The following is a 22,000-nucleotide window of genomic DNA, read 5'->3' on the forward strand; positions in this document are numbered from 1 at the left end:
CTCACCCAAGGCAGTGAAGCCTGTGGAATGCTTCTTGCAAAACCCAGGAACCATATAATCATTTGACACAGGATTTAGAGGGTGGAGGGGCTAATGTGTTTTTCACCTATCACCCATAGTGAATCTGGATGGCAAGATAAAGACAGCAGAATCCTCAAAGCTGTCTCAAGCAATATGAATGCAAACTCTTCCTAGTGACATTTTGCTGACTTCCATCTGAAATTTGTATTTATCCCTTTGTGTATGTCATTGATTTTAGAGACGAGTATGAAGAGGATGGTTTCTGCCAGCCATACAGAGGAATTGCTTGTGCAAGGTTTATTGGGAATCGAACAATTTATATGGAGTCTTTACATATGCAAGGTGAAATAGAAAATCAAATTACAGGTGTGTAAAGACTGTTTGCTCCTCCTTTACCATACATCTTTTAACAGAGAACAGCTAGAGCGTTTTATCACCAAAACCATGTTTTCCTGTTTTATCTCTCTTGCTGCCTCTTTGGTTGCTGCAAATGTCACAACAGTAAAACTTAATCAGGATGGCTGCATTGCATAATGTTAGTGGAGTGGGTCAGTTCAAGCATGCAAAGGTTTTTAACTAACTGTACGTCTTTCATCTTATTATGTAAGTATTTTTGTGGGGATGGCTCATGACTAGACTCCTTTGCACTGTTTTTAGTAGCTAAGCAAGGCCAAACTGGAAAAATGGTTGTTTGAGAGATTGCTAATGAAACCCAGGGGTGCTGAAGAAAGTTGTGTTAGTAATTCAACAGGTGGCATTCTTGCCTCTGATTCAAAAAGGGACGGAGGCTTCAACTGTTGTTAGGGGTCATTCTTCTGATAGAAATGTTGTAATTTAGATGAGACAGTTAACAGAGATCTCTGACCTTCTTGTAAAGATGTCATGGTATTTTAAAAACGTTTTTAGATGTGTTAATCTTGGCTGTTTTCCAGCCGAGATAATTGCATTCCAGGATTTTTATTCCTCCTGCAGTTTCAGTTGGATGAAGTTTTTCGTTTATTTTCCTGAAGTGTTGGGCAGGATTGCCATGCACTTTTAAAACTGTGGCTCACATTGTACTACATTAATAGCCAAAGTGATCTGTGTCTGTATAGCAGTTCCTATGCTATATCTGTTTAAGTCTGAACACTGCACTTGGATCTCTTGAAATAAAAATTGTTGAAAGAAGCATACAGTGTTGCATAAGACTAACTGTCCTTGCCTGTGAAAAGAAATTGAAGAAATATTTAGGTGATTTACAAACCAGCTGGGAAAAAGCAACTTAACTACGGGTTGGTTTTTGTTTTGTTGGACATGCTTAAAACGAATGAAATGTTGAAAACAAAATGTAATTTCTCTGCAGCTGAAATGAACATTATCAAATTTTAAGGTATTTATCATCTTGTATTTTTAAATATACATTTATCCCCTCTGTTATATAACGTTCTGAAAATAATAGTTCCTTGTATTTCCTGGGAAAAATTAACTTGTTTGCCTTGCTTTGTACATGCTTGACAATGGGAATTTACTGAAGTAGGGGTTATGCTGTTGAGCTCAATGCACAGGAATAAGCATCTGTCATTGTAAGTGAAATGCTTTTGTTTGTGTTACAGCTGCCTTCACCATGATTGGCACTTCCAGTCATTTATCTGATAAGTGCTCCCAGTTTGCTATTCCTTCGCTGTGCCACTATGCTTTCCCTTACTGCGATGAGACCTCATCAGCTCCAAAGCCCCGGGATCTATGCCGTGATGAATGTGAAATCCTGGAAAATGTTCTGTGTCAAACAGAGTATATTTTTGCTAGATCTAATCCAATGATTCTTATGAGATTAAAGCTGCCAAACTGCGAAGATCTTCCCCAGCCAGATAGCCCAGAAGCTGTGAATTGTATCCGGATTGGAATTCCTATGGCAGATCCTATAAATAAAAGTAAGTGAAAGTTGTTGACTTCACACAAAAACCATCATCAGTGGGCAAAGGTTGTATCTAATTGCTCTGTGCCTGAGACTCCGAGTTAGTTATGGGCTTTGAAAATGCACAAATATTGTTCTCTCAAATTACCAGGCTGTTAGAAGATTGCGCTTGATTACACCAGAACCCACAGAAATTCAGAATGACTTGATACTGTACTTATTTTTTGTCTAGTTTCTTAGTTACGTCTCAAATTAGGCTGATAGCAGTTTATGGGCTTCAGATCTTCTTTCATGAATAGTAACTAATCAATGCCTATTTTCACGTGTAACATTTTAATATCAATAAACTTTGGAAGTTATAATCTTGCAACCCCCAGGTATGATATCCTTTCCTCCATAGTACTGTGTACATAGTGGAACTGCTGGTGTGATTAAGGACTGCTCATCATAAGTAAGGTTTGCAGTATCAGGTTCCTTGGCCGTACTTGTCTAATAAGGCATAATTACAGGCATTTGCTGGAGCTCACTCTTTTGATCAGACTGGTTATTGAGTTACTACAATATCAAATGGTTTTGTGTCTGAAATTGTCAGATAAAAAATTCAGGGCCCACAAATTATCTCTCTTCATATAAAAAATATTAGATGCAATTTAGCTTCCCACTGTAGTTTTGACTTCTCTCATGTATTTTATATTAAAAATACTTGGAGTAAGCTGTTTTCATTACTGCAGCATAAGCTTTAAATCCTCCCAGGAATGTAATGCAAAGCAGGCCCAGTGTTATGGCCACAGCAGATTGAGAGCCCTTACTCCTAAACTGGATTTCCAGGCCTCAGGCCAGCAGAGATGTGCTTAGTGGCTGGGAGTTTAATTAGGCAGTTTCAAAGCAACCAGCAGCTAGGATGGCTGGTTGACTTCTGACTCACTGCAATCAGCTGTTATCCTGTTGTTTTTCAGATCACAAATGTTACAACAGCACTGGAGTAGATTACCGAGGAACTGCGAGTGTGACCAAGTCCGGACGGCAGTGCCAGCCATGGAATTCCCAGTATCCGCACACACACACTTTCACCGCTGTCAGATACCCAGAGCTCAATGGGGGCCATTCTTACTGCCGCAATCCCGGGAATCAGAAAGAAGCCCCGTGGTGTTTTACCTTAGATGAAAACTTTAAGTCTGAGCTTTGTGACATCCCAGCATGTGGTAAATACTAAACCTTTCCATTTTACCCTGTTTTGTTTTTAAAGGAAAAAAAAGTCAGGAATTACTGTCACATAAGTTCTGGGTAGCTGGGCACAGAATGGTCTTCTTGGATGCTTTGGAAAGGAAGCTCTTGGAAAGAAGACTGCGTACAGTGTTTGTAGCAAAGCCACAGCATCTGAAACAGGAAATTCCCCGCCAAGGGGAACCTTACAGTACCTGTGCATCGGGTTATTAAAGCAGAGGCTTGAAAGTACTCTGCTAAGAAAAGTTACTGAAATTAAGCTCTTCTGCTGAAGTACAAGTTGTTCTATTGTGATTCAGGCTCAACATTAGGAAAAACTTCTTTATAGTCAAGGTGCCCAGATTGTGGAATAAGCTCCTTCCAAAGATGGTGCAATCGGCTACCCTGGAAATCTTCAAGAGGAGACTAGACAATCACCTTGCTGGGGTCACGTGACCCTCAGTTATCTTTCCTGCTTGGTGCATGGGGCTGGACCCGATGATCTTCTGAGGCCCCTTTAAGCCTTACAATCTATGGATATCATGTTCAAGAACAGGGGTGGCCAATTTTTGGCACAGGTGCCACAAGTAGCATGGGCAGCCTGTGTGTGTGGCACATGGCAGATTGGAGAGGGACAGGCAGAACTGTGGCAGACAGGGAAGGAAGCAGAAAGCAAATCAGACAGAGAGCACAGGGAAGGAAGCAAAAAGCAGAGCAGCAGATCAGGTAGGAAGCACAGAGCTGGGAATTGAAAGAGCAGTTGACTGGGCAAGCGAAGGGGATCACTTGGGGAGGGTGCAGGGGTAATTTTTGGCACATCTGCTGAAAAGGCTGGCCCGACTGTTCTAGGGTTTCAGTGTTTCCTTAAAAATTAATGTCATCTTTTAGTGCAAGTAAAATAAAATAACATAATATGTATAGTGGATGCTGCTTGTTTGGAATGGGTTTAATAAGTGGTAATCTGGCTTAATGCAGTTCAGCCTTTGTTTTAAAAATGGGGATAGTTTTGCAAAATCCTGTCAGCTGGGTTTTTGGTATTGGTTTTGCAAAACTTTACCAGACAGATTTTTATTTCTGAAAAACTTGGAGAGTTGAGACCTCATCTATCTGCTTGAGTGCTTGAGGTCTGAGGGCAACTGAGAGGAGAATCTGACTAACTAGCTCCCATTTTGGTCAATCTTTATTAAAAAGACGTTCTGAAAATCAACTTCAAATGACCCCCAGGTATGTCCTGGAAGAGGCACCCAACAATGTTCTAGGAAATTTTAGTAGCAGGTTTCATGCAATGATTATGTTGTCCAGAAGCCAGGGCAGTAACAAACTTTGCTTTTGGAATGGGGGTGCTTTCTAATGATGTTCCTTGGTAGTCAGTTCTGAGTTAAACTTCATTTTGGCTATAGTCACAAGCAGTCCTTAGGTCAGACTCTCCCACACAGTGGGCATGTCTACACAAGATGCTTACTGCATATTAGCCTATACAACACTGTATAACACTGTGCGGTAGTAGGGTGTCATGGTAAAAACAGTGCTAATAGATTATCAAATGAGCTTTGGTTAAAGCGCCCACCACCATTTTTCAGTGCAGGGATGCTGATACACATGATGCTGGAGTCTGCTGGAGTGCAGTAATTACCACAGTTGAGTCTGCTCTGATGCACTGTAATTACAGTGTGTCAGAGCAGCCTCCCTGCATGAGTATAGGCACCCATGCTGACTGACTGCCGGGCATGCTGAATTTGTGTGAAAGGTTTTTTATGGCATGTTTAATTTCATTTTATTTATTATATAAGTAATATGGGAATCTAAAGCATGAGAGAGGTGGTTTTATTATTTTAAATATAAGTAAATATTGGGTGGCTATTTAATTGTTTGATTGTTAATGTTCTTTGGCATTTTTGCAAATGTAAAATGCTGCGTAGGTAGTTTTTGTTGTTTTTACACTGACTGAAAGAGCCAATTTGGACACATTTGTAAATGTATTGTCCACTGTGCCTAATGGGAAGTTGCTTAGCTGGGAAACCAGCTTAATTGAGTTGTCTCCCAAGGAGCCAATTTGAGCCTAATGAGGCTTCATAGCAGTAGCCGCTCCTTAATAGAACTGGTCATTTCAGTTGATTGGGACACCTACAGGTGATGAAGTGATGCTTAACTGCTTAGGTGCTGTCCGTTTCCTTCTCTAATAGAGTCTTTGAGTGCTTCCTCAGGCTGCCGCATCAAAGTCTGTGATTTGGACACATATGAAATATAGAAGAACAGTCCAAGGGTGAGGCTGTGTAGAAAGGCCTTGCAAGAAGGCAGAGTGTGCAGAAATGAGGAGGCTATTCTGGTGTGAACCAGCCTGACAGAAAGCACAGCCAGTTGTTCCGGATGGCAAACCCCTTCACTATGCCCAGCAACGCTGGAGATTTGCACCTGCCCACGGTCTTTAAATAGAACTAGTTGCACTCTCTTGCACACATAAAAGCATTGCTATTTATACCGCATCCTTATGACCTGGCAACCAGAACCCAGCTACAGGAGGGGTTGCAGTCCAAACATGGAATGTGGACAGGAGAAGAGCAAATCTCTCTAAACAGAGAAACCCAGTCAGGGAGGTGAAAGAACTAGAGTTGTAGGTGTTAGTGAGCAGTGGCACCTGGTTGCTGGAGGGAAACAGCAATTGGAAGAAGGGGCTGGTGTTTGAGATGGAAGCCCCAGAAAGATTTTAGTGGAAGCAGACCAAGACAGAGCTAGCAACTGGGCAAGGGGAATGCATGCTCCAAGATACAAGAGGTAGAAAAATCAGAAGCATGGCAGGGGAGAACCAGGTGCCTAGCTACTCAGACAAATGTGAAGTGTGTTTGGTGGAGAGGCATGGCAGACTTAAAGTAGATGCCTCCAGAAGGAAGTAGAAAGAAAGATGAAATGCATCTAAAGAATAATTTGCATGTTATTTGTCCAGATCTGTATAAGACTCCCCTAATGACTATTTAGCTCTCTACAGTGTTTTAACTATTCAGTGCAGGCATTCTTTAAAACTATAGCATTTGTAGACAACACTTTAAAGCAGGTTTAAAGAGGATTAAATGCCTTTTGCATTTCTTTAATGGCATTGCTTTTTGCACATGCGGCGGCGTATTGCGTGTTAATTCCAGCCGCTGTAGCACTTTCGGTGGCGTAATGTGCCTTAAATGACTTTGGGACATAGCAAATGACTTTGGAGTACTGCAAAGTAAAACACCTCTGAGGAGTTTTAGTTTCTAAACCCTACAGCCACAAAGGGAAGCATCAGGCCTTGTGCAGCTCAGGGGCTGTGCAAGCAGCCCAGCAGCAGCCTGGGAAGGAAGGTTCCACGTAACGGGGGGGGAAAAAAAGGTGAGCCTGATCTTTTTTTTTCCCAACCCGCAGAGCCTGCCTGAGTTGTGTGGGTTCCTGGTGCTTCCCTCTGTGGCTGTGGTACCCCCTGGGACCGCCCGAGCTGGGTGTCTATGGGCAGTGCCGCCTGGGGAGGGCACCACTGCTGTGGAGGGAAACACCACCCCCCCCACACACAGCTCAGGGACTGCTCTGTCCACCAGCAATGTGGTTTCCCTTTCCCACCACTAGGGAGGCAGGTAAGAATCAGGCTCCAACATAGGTTCTACATGACATGGGGGAGTTACTTTGCCCTAAATTGAAGGGGTGTTTTTAAAAAACCACCCCTTCAATTTAGGGAGAATTAAACCCCTGTACAAACCCCCATAGATACTTTCCTTTTGTTTTGTTTTGGTTTAAACATTCCAGACCAGTCAGCCTGTCTGAACCCATTACGTGTCCCCAGACGTAATCATAGATTTCATAGGTTTCATAGATTTTTAGGGTCAGAAGGGACCTAAGTAGATCATTGAGTCCGACCCCCTGCCCTGGGCAGGAAAGAGCGCTGGGATCAAATGATTCCATCCAGGTGCTTGTCCTGTCTTTTCTTAAAGATCTCCAGGGTAGGGGAGAGCACCTCCACCCTTGGGAGCCCATTCCAGATTCTGGTAACCCTTACCGTGAAAAAGTTCTCCCTGATGTCCAATCTAAATCTGCTCTCTATCAGTTTGTGGCCATTGTTTTTAGTTACCCCAAGGGGCGCTGTCATGATGAGGAGTCCTCAGGATTGGCCATGATATCCCTAGGGCTCCATGACCATGACAGCTTCGCCCTACAGGCGCTTTCTAATCTCTCCTGCCACGTCTTGCTGCTGGTAAAAGTAATAAATAGGGAGACTGCCCTCAAGTTACTGCTCAGTCCCGGTCATGATGGACCCCCTACACCCTGCAGGTTATTGGACCCTTTGATGGGCCCCGCTTTCAGTAGGTGACTCACGAGACATCCCAAGCATTATGAGCTAGTTGCATGGTTTCTCAACTTCCCCTTTACCACGCCCCATACTTCACAGGTAGTAATTAAACATTGTCCCTTTTTATGAGGCCTCCATCTAGCTCATCCTCCTGTCGTCACTAGACCCTGGGCCCTTGTAATTGTGCCAGCTGGCACTGGGGTCTCTACGCCCCCTCCCTGTGCTGGACCCTCCACAGCCCTGTCGCTGCACCCTCTGACACTGGGGCTGTATGTGGTAGTGTGCCCCAATGAGGTCTCCTCCACCCCAATAGCCTCAGCCTGGTCCGCCGTAGTACAAACAACAACCAAAGTATGAGCCTCTGGGCTATAGTGGAATACAAGAGGCAAATTTCTCCCCAAACATTAAGTGCCTCACAGCTCAAGGAACCTGATGAGCTCCTGGAGCCCCATTAGTCCTGTAGGCAGCATATCAGGCAGCCACAGCATCTCTGGGGAGTTCATCACTTGAGAAGGTCCTTCCCAGCCCCGGGGTTTATGTGTCCTTCCAGTCCCAGCCCTGGGGTTTGTATCCAGGGCCCTGCCTTCTTCTGGTCAGCTCTCCAGGTGCAGGTGTAGGCTAATTCCCTCATTAGTCTGCTGCCATGGCAACCTGCACCTGTGGGGGCTCTGCCTGGCTCCTAGGGCCCTCTCTCTAGGCAGTTTCTGCCCTTAAAGGAGCTGGCACCTTAGTGCCCTGCAACAGGCACCCTGGTAAACAGAGTATCTCCTATTCCTTACTGCTCCCCTCCCTCCCTGCAGTGAATTTGTAGATGGCCACAAGATCCCCTCTCAGCCGTCTCTTGTGGAAGCTAAAGAGATCCAGGTCCCTCAGTCTCTCCTTGTAGGGCCTTACCTGCAGTCCCCTAACCATATGAGTAGCCCTCCTCTGAACCCTCTCAAGGTTATCCACATCCTTCTTGAAGTGCAGCACCCAAAACTGGATGCAGTACTCCAACCGTGGCCTCACCAATGCCGCATAGAGGGGAAGTATCAGCTCCTTAGACCTGTTTGTGATGCACCTGCTAATGCATGATAGAGTGCGGTTAGCTTTATTTATCACTTTGTCACATTGATGACTCGTGTTCATCTTGGAATCTACTATGGCTCCGAGATCCCTTTCTGCCGCTGTGCTACTTAGAGGGCCATCTCCCAATTTGTAGGTGTGCTGGCGATTCTTTCTCCCTAGGTGCAGCACTTTGCAATTATTTTTGTTAAGCTGCATCCTGTTCTGTTCTGCCCATTTTTCAACCTGTCCAAATCTGCCTGAATCTGTTCCCTGCCCACCTGTGTGTTTACTTTGGCCCATAATTTGGTGTTGTCTGCAAATTTGGACAGAGTGCTCTCCATACCTTCATCCAACTCACTGATAAAGATACTGAACAGCACGGGTCCAAGGATTGAAGCTTGGGGGACCCCACTGCCCACACCTTTCCAGTCAATACTGACCCATCCACCACCACTCTCTGGGTGCATCCCATAAGCCAATTTGCCATACACCTGACCATGTAATCAATCAAAATGTCTCAGCCAAATCTGACTTGCGTGTATTCCTAGGCACTTCAGCATCCTGTGAGATGCACACAGGAGTTATATGTGCAGCTGACATTAGCATTGAAGAGGGGTTACTTGCAGAAGCCTCCTGTACACCAAGGGGAGTATAGGCTACTTTTTAGTAAGCCAGTTATAAGCTACACCCCTCTGTGGCTGCCAAAATACAGAATTAGAAAATGATTAACCTTACATTTAGCACCAAATAAGCAGCATTCATTTAATGATGCATAGCAGCCACATCCCACTTGGGAAAAAGAAAGGCTTTTTTGGTCCAGCTCATCTCATTTTTAACTCAACAACTGTAAAATCCTTACTTGAGAAACATACTGTATGGCCTCTAGCAAGTGTCATGCCTACTGGGAATACAGGAAATCTGACACTAATAGTGTGGATAATTGTTTGCTGGGGAGTTCAAAGGTGTTCTTCAAAGTTTGCTTTGTACCCTGCAGCGACAGTATTAATTTGTACATAATCAGACTCTAATCTGTTTTGGGAATGCTCTTGCAAAATATCAGGCTATCCTATGGATCGCTGTGTACCTTTGGGGTCCCCAGGTTTGAACCAGGAGAGGCAATACATTTTAAAAGCATGGGTGTTTCATTGTGACTTCAAGAGATGTGGGGTCTATTCCCAGCACTGCTATTGAGTGACTGTGATCTTGAGCCGGTTACTTTTTTCCTGTTCCCTCTTTTTCCCTCTCCTCCAGCAGAGTCTAATAAGAGCATCTAGACTTTGAAATCAAAACTCTGCTGCAGTAAAGTTAGTGGCAGGTTTTTCATGTATCATTTGCTGGGTTAATAACATGAGAGAACTTCATGATTCTTCTGAAAGTAAACTAGTGTTTTTGAAGCATATCCAGTACATAGAGGACTTCATTCTTTTGCAGTGCCTATTTCACGTGTAATTTGTTTTTCACTGTTTTCACCTTCTTTCTTCTTTCTCTTTTTTCTGAAATAGATTCTAAGGACTCGAAAGAGAAGAATAAAATGGAAATCCTATACATACTGGTGCCAAGTGTTACCATTCCCCTGGCTATAGCCCTGCTATTCTTCTTCATCTGCATCTGCCGTAACAATCAGAAGTCTTCCTCTCCTCCAGTCCAAAGACAACCCAAACACGTCAGAGGGCAAAATGTAGAGATGTCAATGCTAAGTGCATACAAACCAAAGGTAATTCTGCACCTTATTTCTGTCTCATAAATTGCTTTCTCTAAAAGTCCAGAGTAACGTTCATAGTATCATAGTGCTTAGGGTCGGAAGGGACCTAAATAGATCATCAGGTCCAACCCTCCTGCCCCGGGCAGGAACGAGTGCTGGGGTCATAACACCCCAGCCAAATATCTATCTATTGTTCTTTGATCAATCCAGATTTAAAATATTATACCCAATTGATTTCCAACACGCTGCATCTGTTAGCACATTTGGATGAAGTTTTTGAAAGCATTTCTATTGTCATCAGCAACTTGTATATCATGGTTTGCAGTATATTTCCATATGGCCAGTCATCACTGGCTTAAAAGAAACTGGCCTTAGTTTGAACAAAGTATGCAACCATATCTTAAGTGGTCCTGAATTGTGCTTTTCATTTGGAGGCCTTGTTCTAGTTAGTAAGTGTGGGGAAGGATGAAGATGCATTCTTTTATTTTATTGAATGTAGCAGGAGGCTTTTTTATATAGATCAGCTGTATTTTTGCTTCACCTGTTGCTCAGCTGAAATCGCTTTAGCCTGATGTCTTCCTTGTGTGTCCAAGCTCACACATTCTTCTAGTTACAAGAGAAATTATCAAAATGAAGCCTCAGAAGTCTAATCACATGTACTGTGCCTGCCTTAGTGATTCATAGAGACACTGTTCACAAATGGCACTTGGCAGCTACTGATGCCCCTTAATGTAACACCAAATTAGTGAAGCACTTGTTAAAGTTAATATGCAGTCTTACAAATGAGGCAAAGCCTGCAAAAGTGATTAACAGCCAGCTTATTGTTTGTTCTCAGGCCAGCAGCTGGAAGTACACATAGCAGTCACCTTTCTGGCTGCAAATGAGGTTCTGCCACCTACAGGCAGAAGACAACCCTGAGAATAGTTTTAAAGAAATCACTTAATTCCTCACCCCTGCCCATTCTCTTTTACAATAGAAAGTCCTTAGATGCATTTCACAATGCAAATCAGTATCTAAAACAAAATACATTACAAAACTTCATAAATAGTCTAGACATACCTGTTGGCAAGTAATTTTTGTTAGAAAATGATATAGCAAAATTGATCCAAATTTGTAATTAAATTTAAGTATTAAGAGCAACATGAACCAGAGATTTCTTTCTACAGACGTTGCTGTCTAATACATTCTTTTAGCAAAGCTAATTTTTAAGTCTAAGCAATACTTAATTTTATATTTCTATTGTGCTTTCCCTGTGTGCAGATGTTCAGGAGCTGTGATCAGTTTTAGGTCTGATAAAGCAATAAGGAGAGAAATGGCCACTAATTGCTTATGAGTATCAGGTATATAGAATCAGGTAATAGTGGCTGTAGCATAAGTGACTTAATTAAATAATCCTTTGTATTTTGAAGGGTTTTTTTGTATGCCCACATGACCTGATCCCCACCAATTCCTTTTCCTTGTCATCCTCCTTTGCAAGTCAGGCTTTAGGGTCTTACAAAGGAAGGACAGAGAGAGTTGTTTTGATGATTTATGCTGTTCCCTTCTGGAAGTCTGATTACATATGTCTGTGTAGTTCCAATCCAAGTTTAAAAGAGAGAGAGAATGTCTCTGTGTTATAGGTGGAAGCAACTTGGGGCAGAGGCTGAAGGATCTTACGGGGAAATATCCTAGCAACGTGCAAGGACAGCAGAAAGTTTAAATCAGGGTTAATCTTTTGCTATGAAGAGTCTTGTGGCATGGAACACTTGGCGCATGTTCTCTCTGTAGTCCGTCATATGCTCTATTAAAAGGGTTGCCTGTTTTGTTTGGGGTTTTGCCCTGCTCTGGATAGGGCTGGAACCAGCTGTGCCCCCCACTCCCCTTCCCCAGACAGGCACTGCAGGGAATCTGATGCTGTTTCTTGCCTGCCTGCCTCGCAGAACCCAAATTTGTCCAGCAGGACAAGTACCAGAAAGAGCACTCTAGCTGCTGAGAGGCACTTGCCCTGCACTAAAGGCATCGCTCGCTGCCTATACCTCAGCACCGATCCCCACTGGCTCCTTTTCCTCTATGTCCTACTTTGCACCCCCATGCCCGGAGCCTGCACCCTCCCTCCACATGTCTAGCACTGCTCAGCCCAGGAGTGCTTACCCCTGGGATGCCAGGGTAAGCCATGTCTCTGCCACTGGCAGCGAACAGAGGCAGACATGAGGAGTTGAGTCTGGGAGGGGTACCGCTCCTGCCTCTGGATCTTGCTGGTGCCAGGAGGACTACGTATTACTTGTTTTATCTCTGTGGAGCACTCTGAGAATAGGTAAACCAGTGTACTTAATATGATCTGGAAATACTCCTTGGGCAAAAAGTCTTAATTTTGCTACAATACAAATACACTGAGCACATGTTTTACTGCTTGAATGCATGGACGGTTGGTTTTAAGTGCAGCTAACTTGTCTTTAGTGTAACATGTGACATGGCTCTAAGTTAACAGGAAAGGTAAAGCCACGGCACACATTGTTTTGAGAAAATAGAGTACTGACTGCCCAGACACAATACGGCATGAATAGTAACAGACCATTTTCAGATAGTACCTTTTTTGTTTGGAAGCATTTGGAGACACCTTGGACAGAATCAATCCTTGGTATATTTTAACTGATTTGCAAAATTATAGAACATGACTTTTGACCTGCAGACCCCGGGAAAAGTACATCTGGAGAGAAATATATATGCTATAGATAGCATTGGCTTTCTAATGTACAACATAATACACATCCCCTTTCAAAAAAATGTTTTTAATTAAAAGGCTGAGACTTTTGGATAGGACACACTGTAAACTAAAAAAAAATTTAAATGCAACCTAAACAAAGAAACTTAGCGATGAAAATTTGACAGCGAAACCTCATTTCAAAAGTAAGCCTAGGAACTCAAGAAACGGGGATGGGTTATGGGTTAGTTAAAAAGCCTGTGAGACCCAAGTCACTAAGCTGGATCTGACCTTCCCCCAGTTTTAGCCCTGTTTGAATCCAAGTTCTTCATTCAACTCACTCATAATGAGAATACAGTACAGTATCTGAAAAATGCTAAGTGATGCATGCTATGGCTAACTATAGTTATAGTTATACATGTAACGTAAGCTATCGGTTTTGGTTTAAAATGTTAGCTAACACTCCTTACTACTGACATCACGTGTTTGTCTCAGTGAGGACCTCTATATCATTGTACAGTTCATGGTCAGAAGTGCCATGCGTCTCCTCCTGTTCTGCGTTTGTACTAGGGACAGAAAGCTACAAAAGGGGATGAGGTTTGTGCAGTGAAGCACTCCAGCACTCTGATGTTTAGCCAAACCTTACCCTTTGATCTCTATAACATTTCTGGAAGCTGTGAGAGAGAATTTCCACATAAGCTCTCTGTTTGTTTGAGCTGGTTATTAAATCTCCTGAAAAGTAGCCTGGTCTAACCACTAAAACTTGTCTGGGGTGTCAAAGATACAGCCTGCAGCCTGGATCTGTCCTACAAAGCCATATTATGTGGTCCCTGGTGCTGCCTGTGGGTCATGCAGTGACCTACAGGCAGCATGCAGGTTGTGTTGGATGGCCACGCGTGATTCCCATGGAGCGGTAGAGCAGCCACCACATGCAGCATAGCCCCTGAGCAGTGGTGTGCAGATCTAGGGCCATGCTGGCAACTGGAGCAGGACTGGACTGCAGGGCCTGCCTGTAGATTCAGTCTGGCCTGTAGACCAGTCCCACACCACTCACGTGGCCTATGGGGTCAAATGAGTTTGACACCCCTGAATTAAATCATTATTGGTTCAATCTACGCAGTGTAGACTAACTTGTGAAGATTGAATTGATTCAGCCTTGAGCTTTTTGACTGTATTTAGCCTTGGGGAGGCTTAAGCTGCATACATAGTGCTTCCCTATCAAACCCATAGCTGCGGTCAAGATATAAGCCCTGCCCAATTGCTCCTGCTCCGTCTTCACCCACAACCAGCGAATGGGCAGCATAGACATCTTGGAGGAGTCCTGAGTACATGCCCCAGAGCAGGAGAACCTCAGAGGAAGTCAGGCTTGGTAAGGAAGCACTAGAGACATGGCCCAAGCATCCAGAGGGGCGACAGTATTCTACGCACATTCCTTAAATTATAGAGACATTTTCTTGGTAGTGTATGCATATTATGCAAAGTCACCCAGAACTTGACCTGCTTGCCATTTGCAAAACACTCAGTCCAATGAATACATGGCACAGGTGGTTATCTTGTTTGATTTTTTTTTTCCCCCTTAAAGCTACTGATTTTTTATTTTAAGAGACAATCTGGTAGAGAGAATATGCTAATACCCATTCAAAAATCACACCATAGCTGTAATGTATAATGTGTTAAATTAAATGTACGCTTAAAAAAAACAAATCCCTACTACTAACATTTTTACTGCATCTGGTTCCAAAGTTTGCATCATATGCATCTCTGCATGGAAGTATTTTATACCTGGGAAGAATTGTGGCCCGACTGACATTTGGAGCATTCAAATTAAGTGAGCTCAAGTTTTCACCCTTGGCCATTAACACATTGATGCAGTACACACACATGAGCACAGTGGCTTGCCCAGAAATGTTTGAAAATGTAGACCACAGTGTTTTCTTTGTAGATTTAAAGTAATAAGCTCAAAAACTCTGATTTCATGTATGCCAATTTTGTGTTTTCCCATTAGGTAAGCATCTCCCCGTGTTTTGATCGCCTTCCAAATAGCATTTAAAAGGACAGGAAATAGATTCCTACCTTAAAATATTGTATCCAATATTCATGTCAACTTAGATAAAAATGATCTTAGAGTTAAAGCTTATACTGAGGTGGATGTGTGTTTACTCTTACAAATAAAAATGTTAACATTTAAGCCAAAAGCCAGTTTCAGTTTTAAGGGACCTAGCTGCCTTAGAGAATATAATAAACTGAACCCATCTTGTCATTCAACTAATGCAAGCAGCTGATAAAGAGATAGAAGTAGTGGGCTTCATTCTTTCTTTTTTCCCTTTGTACTTGGTTTACTTTGGCGTGATGCCTCATATGTATTTTACACTTCTTTACATTTTGTACACCACTGTATGACAAATACTTGTCAAACAAAAACTAAGCAGATTTATAAGCGCTTAACTTGAAATGAGCCCTTCCTGCCAAAACTTTATGACTTCATTTTCTTTCATAGTTTTCCACTATGCTGGTTCAAACAGACAAACCCTGCCTGAGGTCGGACCAAGGTCATTTCACTTTCATTACTAAAATATAATTTACAATATGCCAGACCTAAACAAGTTTTAGCCTAAAGGATTTGTATAATATAAACCATCTGTTCTTCAACAATACAGCTAATTTCCTGCCATCACCATACAGTCTACTGGCTGTATGTTTAAATGTCTTCATGGATTTTTTTATTTATTTTTTACTGATGAAGTACTTATCTGAAATTGTTAGTGGTTAATTCATTAACTCTGAGCAGGCAACTTGGAAATGACTTTTTTTTTAATTGTAAATTATTTGTCCAGGTTACACACACAAAACTGTGCTGATTAGTATTCCAGGAATGTAAATGCTGATCTTTCTGACTATGCTGTTTTCCTAAATGTAGATTCCAAACTTGAGAGCCCAAAGTTAGATTCTTAATTCCATATTAAGGCACCTAAATGAGTGGCTTTTATAGTCAAAGGTGATGAAAACCTTCAGGACTTACGAACAATGAGGTGATTTATTTAGGAGTCTAAATATGAATTATTCTGCTCAAATTAGCCAATAGGTTTGAAAAGTTTGGGACCTTCTCCTTTGGCCATCTGATGTTTTTCCAACCTATTCTGTCCTGTGTTTTTTCAGGGGATTGCATATTCACTGAAGTGTAAATAGAAGTAATCTCTTTTGCACACAAGTATTAATAACCAGCTCATGAATTAAACTTAATTGGATCAAAAAACAGGTTTAAAAATAAATTTACATCAGACTTATAGGCTCTAATCTAGTACATGCTTAAGTTAAACATAGGTGTAGCCGAAATTAAATTAATCTAATATACCAAAAAAAGAATTGCTGGAGGACTTTGCTACAGTACAAACCTAATGGGCCTTATATTAAGCATTGTGTTTACTTCTGTTTATGTGGATGCTGAAATGTGTTATTCAATTTATTATAGGGAAATCCTCCTACCTCTTAGACAGCTATAATAAAGAAGCTTTCATGGAAGATCTACATGGATACTGTGTATTGGCATCTTCCAAATTCCACCTGATGTACAATACTAGTGCATCTCTGCCACTGCCTACATCCCATGTACCGGGGAACAAAGCTAGTATATAGCTCAAATTAACAGTGCAGGGGCCTATAGAGATTCCCTTCAGGTCTCCTCCTCTCACCCAAGAGAAGCACAGTTTTTAAGTTGTACCTAGGATTGCAGTGAGGCACAGGTATTTTGGGTCTCGTTAGCAGGTTCTAGCTAAGGTATTGTTTGTTTAGCTGGGCTGAGGTTGACCCTATTATTCTAACATATGTCTTTTGTTGATCGTAACAGAGCAAAGCTAAGGAATTGCCACTTTCTGCTGTTCGATTTATGGAAGAACTGGGTGAATGTGCTTTGGGCAAAATCTACAAGGGGCATCTCTATCTTCCTGGCATGGACCATGCTCAGCTTGTTGCTATCAAGACACTAAAAGACTTTAACAATCCACAGCAGTGGGCAGAGTTCCAACAGGAGGCATCTCTGATGGCAGAACTTCATCATCCTAACATTGTCTGTCTCCTAGGTGTTGTGACTCAGGAACAACCAATCTGCATGCTTTTTGAATACATGAACCAGGGGGACCTTCATGAATTTCTTATCATGAGATCGCCACACTCAGATGTTGGATGTAGCAGTGATGAAGATGGAACTGTAAAATCCAGTCTGGATCATGGGGATTTCCTGCATATTGCAGTTCAAATTGCAGCAGGAATGGAATATTTATCAAGTCATTTTTTTGTCCATAAAGACCTTGCTGCTCGCAACATTTTAATTGGAGAGCAACTTCATGTGAAAATTTCGGACCTTGGACTATCAAGAGAAATCTATTCAGCAGATTATTACCGAGTTCAAAATAAGTCCCTCTTGCCAATTCGTTGGATGCCTCCAGAAGCAATTATGTATGGCAAATTCTCTTCTGATTCAGATATTTGGTCCTTTGGTGTTGTCTTATGGGAAATTTTCAGCTTTGGACTTCAGCCATATTATGGGTTTAGTAATCAAGAAGTCATAGAGATGATCAGGAAACGGCAACTGTTACCATGCTCTGAAGACTGTCCTCCCAGAATGTATAACATGATGACAGAGTGTTGGCATGATCTTCCATCTCGGAGACCAAGATTTAAAGAAATCCATGCCAGGCTGCGTTCTTGGGAGGGTCTTTCAAGTCACACTAGTTCCACGACTCCTTCTGGTGGAAATGCCACCACTCAAACAACTTCACTCAGTGCAAGTCCAGTTAGTAACCTAAGTAATCCTAGATACCCTAATTACATGTTTCCAGCTCAGGGTATACCACAAGGCCAAATTGCTGGGTTCATTGGACCACCCATACCTCAAAACCAACGATATATTCCAATTAATGGATACCCAATTCCTCCAGGATATGCCGCTTTTCCAGCTGCCCATTATCAACCACAAGGTCCACCCAGGGTTATTCAGCACTGCCCACCTCCAAAGAGTCGTTCTCCGAGCAGTGCAAGTGGATCAACTAGCACTGGTCATGTGACTAGCTTGCCATCTTCAGGATCCAATCAGGAAGCAAATATTCCTTTGCTATCTCATATGTCAATTCCAAGTCATCCAAGTGGAATTGGTATAACAGTTTTTGGAAACAAAAGTCAAAAACCATACAAAATTGACTCAAAGCAGTCATCTTTATTAGGAGACTCCAATATTCATGGACCTAATGAATCTATGATTTCAGCAGAGTTGTAAATAAGTGAGGCCTTTGTAAATATAACTATTTACAATACAAACTAGAAAGACGTAGTAAAGATTTATATTCAAATATTTTATTAAAGATTCTTATGGTTGTTTAGACATTTGCAACAAGTATCTTCTGTGAAGTTTAACTGTGTTTAACAGGATAGGCAAACACCGACCAGACAAAAAGCATTGTGGTGTGGACACTGAACGTCATGGATGAACACATCGTTCCTCCAAGTACCAAAACAAATCTTAATCCAAACGGAAAAAAAAGTTTTAAAAAAGTTATCACACACCTATTACATCTCTTTAACTATGTGATATGGTGCAAGTCACAGCAACTTTATTATTTGGAAACATACTTTGTTTTTGGTCGCTTTTAGGAGATGTAAACTATTCAGAGATTTATTGGATGTGCAATTCCAATATCTAGTTTAAACGCTTATAGATTTTACAGCCAAGAATGTTGTTTCAAATATGTGATCCCATGGCTGGATAAATTACTTCAGGTAGGATTTTACTTTTTATATTAAGGTGGGAGTCTGAGTTCAGATTCAAACCAAAATAATTGAATATTTTTTTCTATTACTGCATAAAATGTAGTCATGGCATACAGCAGCATGAGTTATCAACTCACAGGCTGCTAAAATAATTTGGCAATGTCTGATAAAACTAGTTGGAGTTACAAGAAATTGCCTTAAAGGAAGTTAAATTTTTTACTTTCTGAATGTGAATTGACTGATGAAGTTTGCATTTGATAATTTTTTATATATGTAGCTAAAATAAAATTTTGTTTCCTTTTGTTGCTATGCAACTGTTTTATGAAAAAGTTCCAAACAATAATTTTAAAGAAGACAATCAATTTTCCCAGGAGTATTTATTGTGTCATATAGGTATATAATTTCAATGACTGTGGCCAGGTAGACATTAGACTTTTATAGGTGTAAGTGATCGGAAACTGGTCTTATACCTGTAACAGCAAAAGTTAGGCACACATAGACAAGTTTAAAAATGGTGGAACCCAGTCTAAGATTTTCCCCTCCCCCACCAAAGGGCAAATGTGTATTCTTTTCGCTACTGATCTAAACTACGCTGTTCGCAGAAAACTGCGTAACTTAGATTGATTCCACCTTGGGCTTTTTGAATGTCTGTACCTAGCCTATGACTCCAGGAGCCCCCCAGAAAGGGAAATCTGCATTCCATCAGGCAGCAAAGACATGGTGGCAACTTTGCCTATCAGTTCAAATAATGTGAATTAGAATGAACTCTTTTAGAACTACGACATTTGTAATATTATTAAAAGTCATTCAGGTATAATCAGTCTAGATTATTCATTTTAAAACCACTTTAATGATTTACAAAAGTACTTTGTACATTACAACTTCTCAGAAACTCTTTTTTTGTATTAAATCATATTTTTTACGTACACACAATGAAAACAATCTTTTCCTCATTTGATAATGTTGTATAGTATGACTGCCTTTTCAAATTTTTTTGCACAAAAGTGTGTTAATGTTTTGTACAGCAGAAGTGAAAATACATCTCTGCATTTTATATCTTGGTCTGTTTCTTTTTGGTTTTTTTATACCTGATGTAGATGTTTTTTAAATATATTATGGTGATATTCAGCCACTACCTTATACTTATATTCTTTTTGTTTTCACTGCATGCATTTAATCACTGTATTACTTGATGATTGATTTATACGTATGGGCATTTCAATTAGGCAAGCATGAAAATGTAATAACAAAGGCTATTTTATAATGAAGATACATGCATTTTTTTGTATTTCACACATCAGAGATTTATATTAAACACTGATTATTTTATGCTGCTGTTTATTAAAATATTGTTTTAATATAAAATATCAGTATTCCTGAATCTTGGTATAATAGGTATTTGGGAGCCTCCTATTGATGAAGAGCTAAATCCTGCTTACTTCACTCAGGTGAGGAGACATTTGGTCACCATGTGCTTGTGCAAAGGTTCAAGCAGACTCATATTAACTTCCAAAGAGCTGCATATGGCTCTGGAGCTGCAGGTTAGCCACCCCTGGCATAAATAGTAATGCAGAGCTGCCTAGTCTTGTGCTGCAAGGTCTCTGTGTAGTGGATTGGCCAATGGACATTGTTGCGGCATTAGAACCATCAGTGATTGTACAATAAGTTCCTTTACGATGTCACACACAGTTAACTCATGAAGCAGGTAGGTCAGCTTAGATCTTGTATTTTCATTAAAGTATCTGTGGTACACAAGCTAAAATTTAGTTTTGATTCATGCATCAATTGTTAATTTAATTTATATTAAACTTCTGCATGGATATTCAGCTATCATTGCTTCAGAGTATTGGCTGCTAAAAAGTTAATATACAGGGCAGTGGAGTTTTATATCCTTTGATCACATGTTGTTAATAGAGAAACTGGCACATCTTTTCCTGAAAATAGAAATTAGGGAATTTCTCTTTCTCACTGGGTGTGTCTATAAATGTTACCCACTGCGCAGTTGTGACTTACTGCGCAGTCCTGCTGGCACACAGGTTGTTTCCAACCCTACCGAGTAGTGTCAGCATCGCAGTTTGTGCCTGCCGATGCTACATTACTTTAGCTACATAGCATCTCCTGTAGACAAGCCCTCTCTCACATATACTGAATACAGTCCTGTTGAGGTCCTGCTCAAGACGATTGCATTCTCATTCCCAATCTGTCCTTTCCCTCAGGTCTTCCTTCCCACCCTGCTTTTATAAAGTAGTTATACTACTGCAAACCTCTCACTCATGTGAAGGATGAAACACGCTTAAATTTACACCAGCCTTTTTATTAAGCGGTTTCTTTGTCTACCTCATTAAGGGTTAGAGAAATCAGCAGTGCTGATTGAAAATCAGTCTGTTACTTCATCAGCATCTGGTTCCAGTACAAAAAAACCAAACATGTGCAGACAATCAAGGCTTGTGGCCCGTAGATTATGCTGGTGCAATGGCAAGTAACAGCTCTGGACCAGAGCTGATATGCAGCTTTTCATGAAAAGTACCTTGTTGGAAGGTGAAGCTGAGATTTTTAATTTGCTACTGTTACATAAATCCTCTTGTTGAACAAAGTGATAAAGAAACCAAGAGCATCATCATGGTAACTCTTACCACATAACAAAATTTCTAGTTGAGAAGTTTGGAGAAAAAAGTATTATGACAATATTACAGGAAAAAGTACCTAGCTACGTCAGTCACAATGGTTGGAGTCTTAGGGCTGTGCGAAGCTTCCGTCGCTGATTCAATTCAGGCGAGTTTTGGCCTGATTCAGTGGCCGAATCTCCGAATCCAAATTGAAGCAGGAGACCCTTTAATCTCCCCGAATCTAATTGGAACCCTCCAAATTGATTTGGATAGATTCGAAAACATTCAATGGTTCAGACATAGACACAGCTTTAAATGTTTTTTCTAGATACCTCAAGGTACCAGGTGGCTTGTAAACGCTGCATGGTGGGGTGGATAGAGCATCCTACAGGAGCACAGGGGAAGTGGACCCAGCTCAGCGACTGGTGCCTCCTGGCTCTGGGGGGGGGTCACCCAGGGTCCCCCCGCATCCAATCCCTGAGTCAGGGAGTGCTCAGGGGGGCCCAGAAGTGGCCTGGAAGTACTTCCAGTCCACTTCCAGGTTCGTTGTTGAGCACATGGAGGGCCCTCTATGCTCCTGTGGGACGCTCCATCCGTCCCAGCATTGCCGCATTCACGAGACATGCCTGGTACCTCAAGGTATGTAGAAAAAACATTTAAAGCTGTATCTACAGCCGAATCATTAATTCTGCAAATCAGCATCAAATCTTCAGGTTCAGATTTGGCTGAATTGAATCAGAGACAGTGCTCCAAATCAACGAATTGAATCACTGTCCCCAATTCG

At 41.6% G+C, this 22,000-nt stretch overlaps 1 protein-coding gene across 2 annotated transcripts in view; it reads left to right on the top strand.

Moving 5' to 3' along the window:
• Positions 1–19,939, top strand: part of ROR1 (receptor tyrosine kinase like orphan receptor 1) — a 284,863-nt gene extending 264,924 nt beyond the window's left edge. For both annotated transcript variants that reach the window (XM_059727907.1, XM_059727908.1), the window contains 5 exons: positions 260–387; positions 1,614–1,931; positions 2,872–3,117; positions 9,971–10,182; positions 16,695–19,939. In XM_059727907.1, the coding sequence (XP_059583890.1) occupies positions 260–387; positions 1,614–1,931; positions 2,872–3,117; positions 9,971–10,182; positions 16,695–18,119 (2,329 nt within the window). In that variant the 3' untranslated portion in view covers positions 18,120–19,939. The remainder of the gene's footprint in view (positions 1–259; positions 388–1,613; positions 1,932–2,871; positions 3,118–9,970; positions 10,183–16,694) is intronic.
• Positions 19,940–22,000: the final 2,061 nt, after the last annotated feature.

Source organism: Alligator mississippiensis, chromosome 5 (assembly GCF_030867095.1).
Source record: "Alligator mississippiensis isolate rAllMis1 chromosome 5, rAllMis1, whole genome shotgun sequence".
NCBI lineage: Eukaryota > Metazoa > Chordata > Crocodylia > Alligatoridae > Alligator > Alligator mississippiensis.